Source organism: Rhipicephalus microplus, chromosome X (assembly GCF_043290135.1).
Source record: "Rhipicephalus microplus isolate Deutch F79 chromosome X, USDA_Rmic, whole genome shotgun sequence".
Classification (NCBI taxonomy): domain Eukaryota; kingdom Metazoa; phylum Arthropoda; class Arachnida; order Ixodida; family Ixodidae; genus Rhipicephalus; species Rhipicephalus microplus.
Genome location: NC_134710.1, coordinates 305,290,540 through 305,301,881, shown reverse-complemented (window position 1 = coordinate 305,301,881; position 11,342 = coordinate 305,290,540). Strand labels below are relative to the sequence as shown.

The 11,342-nt window shown below is 39.7% G+C and overlaps 1 protein-coding gene across 2 annotated transcripts; it reads left to right on the top strand.

The window, feature by feature from the left end:
- Nucleotides 1–564: 564 nt before the first annotated feature.
- LOC142777205 (uncharacterized) lies at nt 565–6,898 on the top strand. Of its 2 annotated transcripts, XM_075881527.1 has the most exons (5): nt 565–635; nt 844–911; nt 1,889–1,970; nt 4,296–4,478; nt 5,897–6,898. In XM_075881527.1, the coding sequence occupies exons 1-5, from the start codon at nt 618–620 to the stop codon at nt 5,915–5,917; spliced, it is 372 nt and encodes a 123-aa protein (XP_075737642.1). In that variant the 5' UTR covers nt 565–617; the 3' UTR covers nt 5,918–6,898. The 2 variants fall into 2 exon arrangements, with proteins under 2 accessions (XP_075737642.1, XP_075737641.1); XM_075881526.1 differs by having other exon boundaries at nt 4,296–6,898.
- Nucleotides 6,899–11,342: the final 4,444 nt, after the last annotated feature.

Here is an 11,342-nt window from a genome sequence, read left to right as displayed (position 1 = left end):
TTTTTTTTGTTGTTGTTGCTTGACTGAGAACACCACACGGACCATTGAAAACCTAACAGAAACGGCGGTAGGCAGAGCGTCTTTTGCCTACCAAGACAGCGTCACCGCATTTTCGTGACGTAAGTCTGGTGGAATTTGTCTATAGCGCGAGAGAATGACGACACAGAGACAAAAAGAATACGAAGCACCTTCCTGTGTATTTTTCTTGTCTCTATGTCGTCGTTCTGTTCTTGCGCTATAACTGTCGTCATGTCATACCAACTAGCCTAAGCTGCCACACATCTAGGTAAGATACCGCTGATTCAAAAAACGCCAATTATTCATGTTCACAACGGTAGTCAAAATGTTTGTTAGCTCAACGAACAAGAAACAGCAAAAGAAACAAAAACACATCCAAACTGCCCAAGAGATTTAAAACTTCGAGTTTCAGTAGCCAATCTCTAAGGTCAAGCTTTTAGACTTAGGAAACGTCACTCACAAATAAGCATACACATGTTACGTGCGCGTTTTGAACGTCGACCGGTGGTGGTGCGTCGAGCGCTACTGGGCAGCAAAAAAGCGGGAACTCGCGCAAAGCAGACGACTACTGCAACAGCAGACTATCAAGAAGGCCAGACATGAGTCCTCAGTGCAAGGTAACCGTAATTATTAGCTGCACTATTATAGCTAACGTAGAACTCGTAATATATTTTAGTTGGACAGCAGCGCGCGTTGAGGAGCATAGTCGTGACATCTCAGAATCAAGCGTAATTCCTTGGCGCGTAAACGCCGAGCAAGTAGTCTTCGGCTTTCGCGCCCGCGATTGTGTAATTGCTCTGATACAATGTTGTTGTGGTCTTACAGCGTAGAAGCGGCGCAACTACATACGGCGGCGACCAGAGCAAGCTAATAACGAAGAACTCACGAGAAAGGTAAGCTGAAAAAAAAAAGTCTGTCAACACACAGCTTGCTGCAATGTGTGTAACTGTGCCGTTGACTATAAGGTCCTAATAGCTTGTTAAGCACTATGTAACGAAATACTTCTCCGTTGATTGCCTAGGAAAGATGTTGATGAGCATCATTTTATGGAATATACTCTACGACTCGTGTCATTGACTGTTGTAAATTAATTACTTACATGCAATGAACATATTGTTTGAATACTGTACATCGAATGTAAATACGTAGAGGTGAATAAGGAATGTCAGGTATGATGTACAATATATGTCATGAAGCAGAGATTTTACGTACATAGGAGCAAAACTAGAATATTCTTGTGTTGTATGGCACCCTTTTACTAAATCCAACATTCAGAAACTTGAAGCGGTACAAAATAGGCTGTTAGGTTCGCTTATTCTGAGTTCAAACTTACGGACCCACCGACTGAACTCATAAATGCTAACAACATTGAAACACTTTCAGTACGACGAAAAAAAATGCCTTAGCTTTCTATATCTGCTAGTTAATAACAAGTTAGCCCTTTACCCGTGTGCATAAGTATCTCCTCTGTACACTAGGCATACACATCATCATCACGCCCATTCTTTAACCCCGTATTTTGCCAAAACCAAGCATTCGCATTAAAATTTTTCTTTTTTCCGCGTACTGTGTCAGAGTGGAACTGCCTAACTTATCCCAGCCAACTTTCGGTTGTTTAGAACTAAATTAGGCACTGTTAATTTTTATTATGTTGCTATTTTATGTAACATTTTGCCTTGTTAACTTTTATGCATTCTGTTAGCACGAGTTTTGATTCGATTTCTCGTGATATATTCTTATGTTATCACATGTGTTTTTGTATATTTATCTTACCTCTTGTACCTGTCTTGCTTGGACCAGTTCGTGGTCTGCAGTATTCACTAAATAAATAAATAAATTTGCATTCACATTCACCCTGGTGTCCTTGCAGATCACGTCATAGAGCCTTGATGCAGTGCCTTGATGAACTCGTGTCTGAATTGCCGATAGATAGAAGTATCTACAAGACCAAGGTAACGCATTTTTATTTATTTCTGAAACATATATATATATATATATATATATATATATATATATATATATATATATATATATATATATATATAACAGTCTTCCAGTGCACTCGGAAGCTAGTGTTCGCCTCTATTTGTTATCACTCTTTATTTCAAGTTCTTATGAATACATGAAAATACACAGCACTGGTTAGAGTCATAGCCACTGGCTAGTCGGAGCTTTATTCAAATATTGATTTCAAGAAACGGGTTGTTTAAACGAAGGAGATGTAAGAAGTACACTCCAATCATAACGAGAAAAAAAAACATGGAGCGAAACTTTAAATCAAATTATATTTATGATGGGGTAATATCAGTACCGTGCAACATGGCACATATATGCAATGAACATATCGTTTGAACACTGTAAATCTAATGTACATACGTATAGGTGCATAAGGAATGTCAGGTACGATGTACAATCAATATGTCGTGAAGCTGAGATTGTGGCGAAAGTGCTTGCTAGTTTAACTGTTCATTTTTTTGCTGAAATGATCTTTTTAATACAGAAGAAAAAACTTTTGTTTTATTTTATTTAGAGCCGCATATCATTTCAGATCTCGACACCTGCAAATTGTAGTAATCGTTTTCCATGAACATCGTTTAGAAGATTGAAATCGTGCAGTGCAGCACGTCTGGTAAAGCGGGAGGAAGATGAAAAATTGATGTATGAAAGGGCAGCTTGCAATGAATGACATTGTGGGTGATAAGTGCAGTGTCATCTTTTAGGGTTTTAAATGATCAAACGGTACTATTTCCATTTTATGCAACAATAGCGCTCTGGGTTGATCATATCTAACACTGTTTATTATTCAAAGTTCTCACTTTTGTAGAATATGTATGGGTTCGAGATATGTTTTTAAAATCTTCCCCCGTAAATCTATGCAATATGATACGTGACAATGAAAAAAAAACAAAATATAGCATTCAGTGAATATTACTTTGAAAGTAAATTCTAGCATTTTATAGCGTACTGCTTCCAAATCCTAGTTTAGCACATACAGAGGTAATATTGTTTTGCCAGATCAAATGGCCATCAAAAATTACTCACAGATATTTAAAATCTTTTGTTTGTTCATGTGTGCATTAATTCATTGCAGTGCAAAGGGAGGGGCTTACTACTTCCAGGAGTAACTACATACAGCTTGTATAAAGTATGTAAGAGTAGCTCATTTTCGGCGCCCTATCACTGTTGGTCGGATGAAAAGCTACGAGTATGTCGGTCTTTCATGGATTGCCTCATAGCAAATGCCTTTTGCAGAGCAAGTTTTGCCGCCTTTAGAGTAATAAGTGCGGCAAATGGAGTATTGCTTCGCTGATATTGTTCCCAGGTGGTTCCACTTTTAGGTAGACTGAGTTCTTAGCAACTTTTTCTATGATGGCAACCTGCTCTCTATTAGGATTACACAAAATATTGTTATATAAATTATCATTATCCTTGCATGAAATATCGCTATAGAGTATCAAATCGTCACAATCACTACCTCATTTAATTTGCAACAATGATCGACATTTCGAAGCAAGGCTATCACTGCATTACGACCTCCCATTTAACTACGTTAAAAGTTATTACTACAGTGCGCTGTGTTTCTAACAACGTAGACCATGATGAGTAGAATAAACAAATGAGAAAAATGCCAGAATTACTGAACGATCGAGTTAATATGATGAATTAACCTCTGGTCTTGCACCCCTCACCTGAGTCATGAGGAGATAGTGCTTGCTTGGGTATAAATCTATTTAAAATATATTTAAACAAATGCACTAATCTTAACCAAGGTGGTCAGCAACCCTTTAGATTGCAGACACAACAGTCTTTTTTTTCCCTCTTCAGTACAGTCATAATGTGGTGGCTATTCTGTGTCGATATAACTAACAGATACACGAAATTAGTTCAACCTGCTGGCAAGGTTCCCCGAAACTTATTTGCTATATATATATATATATATATATATATATATATATATATATATATATATATATATATATATATATATAACATACAAGACTTCTTGCTAAAATAGATAACTCGACAAATATTGTTTTCTATTGTTGCCTCAATTGTGTTTTGCACTGAAGCAAACATCCAAGAAGTCCATATACAGTCAATAAGTTTACTCGCTTGCATTTATGTTACTCGTGCGTACACCAAAGGCACCGTGTACGACAGCCCTAATTATCGGCTTTTAAACCTTTTCCACATGAACAATCGAACATCACTCTGTCCTGTAAAACTCCATGTGTTTACGATATTGAAACCATGAAATATGCCATTCTTCTCTGCAGTTATCCCAGCTCAAGAGAATCATAGCGAACTTCTATTATCTGGAGGACACCGTTCAAGCCATCTGCAAGCAGAGAGACATTCCCTTGACCCTGGACTACCAGATCTTGTCCAATCGAAGCTGCCTGTCAGAGGGGAACTGCCAGTGTCGCATAGCTCTTGCGAAAAAGGCAGCCGCTTTGAAAGTAATACCTCTCTTTCTTGACTCCTTTTTGATTTGTTTGGACTGTTTGGACAAATTCCACCGACAGTAACGCTAAGGAAGGTATAGGAGATGTTACTTGTTTGTTTTAACTCTGTTGTAGTAATTATGACATAATTGTGTGAAGTAACTAGAATGGACAAAAACCCAACTTGCCGCACGCGAGGACCAAACCTTTGCTTAACACGTAGAGCTTAATCATTTGCTTAACACGTAGAGCATTGGTGGAGCACTGGACGCTTTACAGAGGTTGTAGACTCGCTCTCTAGCGGCGGCAACTGTATTTTTCATCCACTTTTACGGCTCTCTGTGTTGTACTTACTACAGGCCGGATTTTTCGGCGCTAAAAAGGTATGTTTTAGGCGCCAAACACAGGCAGGTAAAACACCGTTTCAGGCCCTCAAAATCATAAATATAGGCAGACTAAACTTCTACAAAAACCTAAATATCCCAAAACAATGAGGTTGGTGTTTGTATCTACGGTAAGAAGCAAAAAAATATCGTTTGAGATAGCAGAAAGATGCCAACGATTGAATGTAGCATGCGTTTCCCGCGCGATTTCCAGTATGTGGTTTTTTTGTTTTATTGTCTAGCATTGTGCATAAAGATTCCACCAATCAGTTAACACTCTCCTGGGTCTCTTTTGTTTTGTCGTAGCTTGAAAGGGCAGCACAAAAGCAAATAACTAGACCACTGATACCCCAGAAGAGAGGGATGCTAGGTCTAATCGCATAGGACCAATTTCTCCCCTATCAGAGAACGCCTTAAAGAGCCCCTCATTAGGTTTGGGCATTTCAAGCTGACAAGCGTAATTGTGAACTGGGCACTCCAGATCATTGCTGTCAATATCTGAAAAATAACATGTCGCTGAAAATGCTCAATTTCTAATGAATGCCACTTGCCCTTCTCGTGGGTGTGCGCCCAAAGATTTAGGGAGTGACGTACAGCAAAGAATAGACCTGTTTTACCTCGCGCTATTACGTTGACAAGGGTGGACTGGTGTCGCATACCGAACGCTCTATATCAGAACTTCGTTAAATGCTAGCTATATCTAGAAAAACAGACGAAAAATGTCTCGTCTCCTGATTATATCCTGCATGTTAAACGGTACCTCGATAAGAGCGTTGCACGTGACGTTACTTGGCTTGTATAATTTATGTGTTCTGTTGTGTAGCATGAATGAGGAGTACTTTGGTTTGGGCTAGCTGCTTCATATCATTTCAAAAGGGAAGAGCAAAGACAAAGAGAAAAGAAAGATGGCGCTCTTTCTCTCTGTCTTTCTTTCTCTGTGTTTTTACGCCGCCCTTTTAAAGTCAGTGTAATGAATGAAAGCTGAGAAAAATAGTAAAACACGCAAACGAAATCTCACCCTGTTATTATTTTTATTTTTGTTTTAAATAGCCTCAAGATGCTATTCCCTAATCGGCCCTCGTTTTGCGTCTGCCTCGCTGGACCAGTCGCTATGGGGTGCTCCGCTGCTGACCCGAAAACCGCGGGTTCGACTGCGGCCGCCGTGGTCACATCAAGATGGAGGCGGAAAAGTAGATGCCTGTGTACTGCGCGATGTCAGCGCACGTTAAAAAACACCAGATGGTCAAAATTTGCGGAGACCTCCACTATACGGCATCCCTTATATTCATATCGTGGTTTTTTACGTAAAACCAAATATACTACCACTGTTGCTACTACTACTACTACTACTACTAGTACTACTACTACTACTACTACTACTACTACTACTACTACTACTACTACTACTACTACTACTACCATCACTACTAGTACTACCCCTTTTGCTTGCGTTCGTCTTCTTGTTGTTCCTGAATCGTGCCTTCGCCAACCCTCACAGCGCTTAGCTTGTGCTTGTTGCGCTGTCTCTGACCACAATTTCAGCGGAGCGCCGTCGTGTATCAGGGTCACGTCAATGATCAATGCCAGCCTCTTCAAAAGTATGTGCACTGACTGATCTATTCCACGCAAATGGATAATACTCAACAGAGAACACCAATAGGACACAACAACAATGGTGTATGTGCACGAGTAGGCTGGGGCACGTCATGCTCGCCTGACCTTGCTTGCGCATGTTGTTCTTTGTGCCTATGTGTCATGGGATCCTCTAGCCCTGATACCGAATAGACCAGGGAAGGAATTAGGCTCGCGATGTCTACATGTGGCGAGAAGCAAAGGATTGAAGTTGGCCTCTTCGCATCATGGTTTTGTGGCTCGTAGCAAACCAATTTGAAAAATCACCGTTGTGGAACGCTTTTCATTGGGCATGCAAGAAGTTCTAGTGTCCGACTAAAACTTTTTATGTCAGCTAAAGAGGCACGTCTACAGAGTAAATTACAAACAAAACTAAAGCCGCATGCACATCACATTTTTACCCGAAGGCACTGCATCAGATGGGTTACAATGTCAAGGAAAACACTCCTTCTGTGACGCAACACAATTTGTTCTCTTTATAAGCCATTTCATTTCGTCAGGATCTTAACCAAAACAAATTATTATAAAATTACATATGATACGATATTCAAAAATCTTAACTACCATTGGGCAAAAAGCACTTTTTAAGTACACTCATTTTCTAATCGAATTTTACCGTAAAATACTTGACATAGGAGCTTTAACTGCAGTTTAATTCGACGTGATGATAGTAATTCCCATCCTAGTTCATTTTTCATATTGTTGCAGCTGTCATTTTTGAGTATTGGCTTAGGACAGACTTTGAAGCTCTGTTCTGTATTTTTTTGTTTGTCACTTAGACATATGGCAAGGGATCTGATACCGAACAAGCGTATTTAAGCATATGGTGAATGTATGCTAAATACATTGTTGATTGTAAACAAGTTGGTGCCTGTCTCAGGCTTCACTGTGTAAAGTATATTGATTTGGTGGCCTTCACCACCACTGAATCAACTTGAGCATTCCATGAGTGGCCCTTTATGGTTTTTCATTCATTCTCCTCGTACCCGTGGCTGGACAGAAAAACCTGCTACTCCTTTCCCGCCGCAACACCCAGGATTGAAAGGTGGTTCTTCAGTTTCTTCAGGACAACGGAGAGCTGTCGGTAGAAGGCTGTCGCCGCGTCCTCGCCCATAGACATCACTTTTATTTTCTTACCCTGTCTTTAATTCTCTCTCCTCCTTCCCTTGCAGACGCTGAGACGTGCTTCCGCTTAGGGCTGCAGAAATAGTCTTTTACACTATTCATGCTCCTCCTCTCATCGCTCGCAGCATGTGAGCTTTGTGTTCTTTGAACCTTATAGTGTTTGGAAATAGCAATGTTGCCTTTTTTATATTATTAAAGGTTTCATACCATGCTCGATAACAAAATCTGGGCTTATATAGCGCTCATATAGGGGCTCATTTAGAAATTTTAAAAGCACCTATATCCATTTAGGCACAAACACCCAAAACAGGCATTTATAGGCCCTATAAAACATTACAAAAGCCCGTCTTAATCTTGAATTTATGCTCATATATCAAAATGGCATAATAGGAGCACAACAAACAAAATAGGCATTTGCCTAGTATCCGGTCTCTAGTAATCAATATGCCAAACAGTTAAAACATACATGCAATGTGACCTATGCCTTTCTTGGCATTACTGTCTGTTGGTCTCATGAGGCAAGAATTATGAAGCGTGACAGTACTGTCATACCGGCTAAAATAGAACAACACCGACTATATTGTTCAATCAATTCACTATGTTTCTCATCTTTATTTATTTATTTATTTATTTATTTATTTATTTATTTATTTATTTATTTATTACAAGTACCTACATCACCCATTGGGCATTGTTGTAGGGGAGTTACCGTAGAAAATAAAATACAAAACAGCAAAATTCAAGGCTAATAAATCGTGCCTTACAGTATACAGGAGAAATCAACACTTGTAGTACAGCATTAGAACACAAGTACAGAACACAGGATTATACAACAAAAGCAGTAATTATACTTATAAAAATCAACAACCAAGAGAAGTACAAAGCCAACGTCAAGTATGTGGGCTATTTCAGCAGCTCAAAATGCTGTTTCAATGACTGTTAGAAATTTAGAATCAGAGAATATTGGTATTTTAGCGCATTCCAGTCACTAATTGAATTTGGAAAAAAAGAGTATTTAAGGACATTCAATCGACAGGTATATTCTCTAATTTTATGTAAGTGATCTTTCCGTTCGGACATATAACTAGGCATCTTTAAATACGGCTCTTTATTTAGCCCAGTCTTACCGTGATATATAATATGGAGAAATTTAAGTCTTTGAACTTTCCGTCGTCCACAAAGGGGTTCCCTTTCCAAGGCCTGAAGAATTCCAGAAGACCTTATTCTAAAATCGTAGTTTCCTGTAACAAACCTGGCAGCCCTTTTTTGCACCCTCTCCAACTTTTCTTTTAGTACATTCGTGAAAGGGTCCCAAGAAACACAAGCATACTCTAAAATTGGGCGCACATTTGTAATATACAGGGTTTCATTGAGTGTTTGTGGCGCGTCGCTGAAATTTCTTTGAAAAAAATGAATTAAGCGCGAAGCCTTGGCTGTGATTAGATCTACGTGACTGGTCCAATCTAGTGTTGCCGTGAATGTTACGCCGAGATACTTAACTTGATCTACCTTTTGTACTGCGCAGGAATTTAAGTAAGAGGACCTGAATACAACCTTTTTTTTGTTATTAAATTGCACATGAAAACATTTAGTTAGGTTCAAACACATTTGCCACTGAGCACACCAAGACACAATCTTATCGAGGTCAGACTGAAGTACTGTGGTGTCATCAAAACACTTGACTGGGCAATACAAAACACAACCATCAGCATAAAGCCTCACTGTTGATTTCAAACCCAGTGGAAAATTATTGATAAAAATCAAAAACAGAAGCGGCCCCAGGACCGACCCCTGTGGCACCCCGGACAGTACATCAGCTGTTGATAAAGACACACCATTTATCACAACACATTGCTTGCGGCCGCTGAGATAATCCTTAATCCAGTCTATAAGGGTTTTAGGAATACCAAGAAACGACAACTTATGAAGCAAAAGACTGTGGGGGACGACATGAAGAGCTTTTTTGATGTCCAAAAAAAACAGCCTCCAATTGAATGCCCTGGTCGAATGATGAAGCGATGTCATGTACGAATTCGGTTAGCTGTGTAACACACGAGAGGCCTGCGCGAAAGCCATGTTGAGACGGAGTGAAAAAATTATTATCTTGAAGGTGTTTTATAAGGCAAGAATAGATTATGTGTTCCAGTGTCTTGCAACAATCTGTGGGGTCAGGAGCAGTGCCAGGACCTTTTTTCTATGGGAGGAGGCGGGGCACCCACAAAAAGTCCGTTTATTGCATGGGGCAGTGACACAGGGAAGCTATGCGTAGTGTTCTGTTTGTTTTTTAAAGAGGGGGGAGGCAAACATAGGAGAACTACCTCCCCCACTCCTGTTAAAGGGGATGCCGAAAGTGTGATAAAAAAGGCAATGATTCTCTCAGGCAATCACAATCCAAGCTCAGATATCAAAGTAACTAAAAAAAACCTGATACAGCACTTATTCTGCCTCAATGCAGCGAACGAGTTTTATACAACAGTACAACTTGGTTGCTTCTTGTGAAGCTTTTTATAATCTTCGATTTTTTCGCACAATTTCAATATAGGTTACGAAAGTGCTCCGTAGTAACGACATCGCATGTCACTGCATTGAGTTGCAGAAAAATGACGTAAGTTAGAACACATCTTTCTTTGGAAATTAATTGTGCAGTTAGTGCAAGTCAGCCTCTTTTTTTTTTTTGCACGTGTGTCTATCGTGCATGAAGTTGTCGAGCAATGGTGGTAATGATAGGTTACGGTGTTCTCCTATATGTGGGGCGTTGAGTTTGCCTATAAGCAATATTGGAAGAATATAAAAACTCTTTTGACAATTACGCTTTTTTTCAAATAAACATGCCTGAGAAATTCTGCAATGTCATAAGGGATTGATTACATGCATGTTGTTAATAACCTGCCACAAAACAGCCATGAAACTGGCGTATACCTGTGAAAAACGAGGCAAACAACGCGATCAATACTAAGCATAAGATATTCATATTTGACTCGCATGAAGTTCTTTGTTTCAGGAGAAAAATTGTGTGCAGACACTATATCATTGGGAAGCAAGTTCCGCTCTTGGTTGAACGAATGAAAACTGAAGAAAACTAATGAGACGTGGGCAGGAACTTATATTCTTGGAATTCTTAAGTCTAACTTAGAGTGGTAATGAGGTTGCTTTTATTGTATGTTCTTACCGGTTCCTGTGTTACTGCTGCAGATGTCATGTGAAAGCTCTAACCTGACTATTTTTCTGCACGCGTATCGTAACCTAGTCAGAACCTTTTCAGAGTTCATTGGTACGAGCTGGGTTGGTTTTGTCTGGTTTACCCAGGAACACGATTACGCTCAGCCGACTGCTGGCAAAAGCTATGACACCAAGGTCCCGTACATCAATTCCCCGCCAGACATTCTCAGCAGCCTCGAACGGGAGACGGGAGAGCGGGAACGAAAAGTGAGTGGGGGGAGGGGGATTCCTCATCAAGGGGGGAGCATTTTGGAATCCCGTTCTGTACGTGGGTTGTGACACAACGCTAGCCTTGTGCGAATACATTCTCACATCCGAATAACAAAGTTCACCCACTTTAACTTAAAAAAAAATTTTAATTAGAACAAGTCGATGCAAATGTCCTCCTTTTTAGTTTAGAGAAAGTGAAAGCTGCTTTGAATATTAGCAGGAGCTTACTTACAGTAGACTGCAAGCGATAACTTGCAACATACAATACGTTTTTAACGTTACTATACATATAGCATATAAGCTGAATTAA

What these genes read in the sequence shown, in the direction of transcription:
- LOC142777205 (XM_075881526.1), top strand. An exon ending in ACGAAGAACTCACGAGAAAG is followed by an intron (nt 912 to 1,888) that starts GTAAGCTGAAAA and finishes GTGTCCTTGCAG; the next exon opens with ATCACGTCATAGAGCCTTGA. An exon ending in GAAGTATCTACAAGACCAAG is followed by an intron (nt 1,971 to 4,295) that starts GTAACGCATTTT and finishes TCTTCTCTGCAG; the next exon opens with TTATCCCAGCTCAAGAGAAT.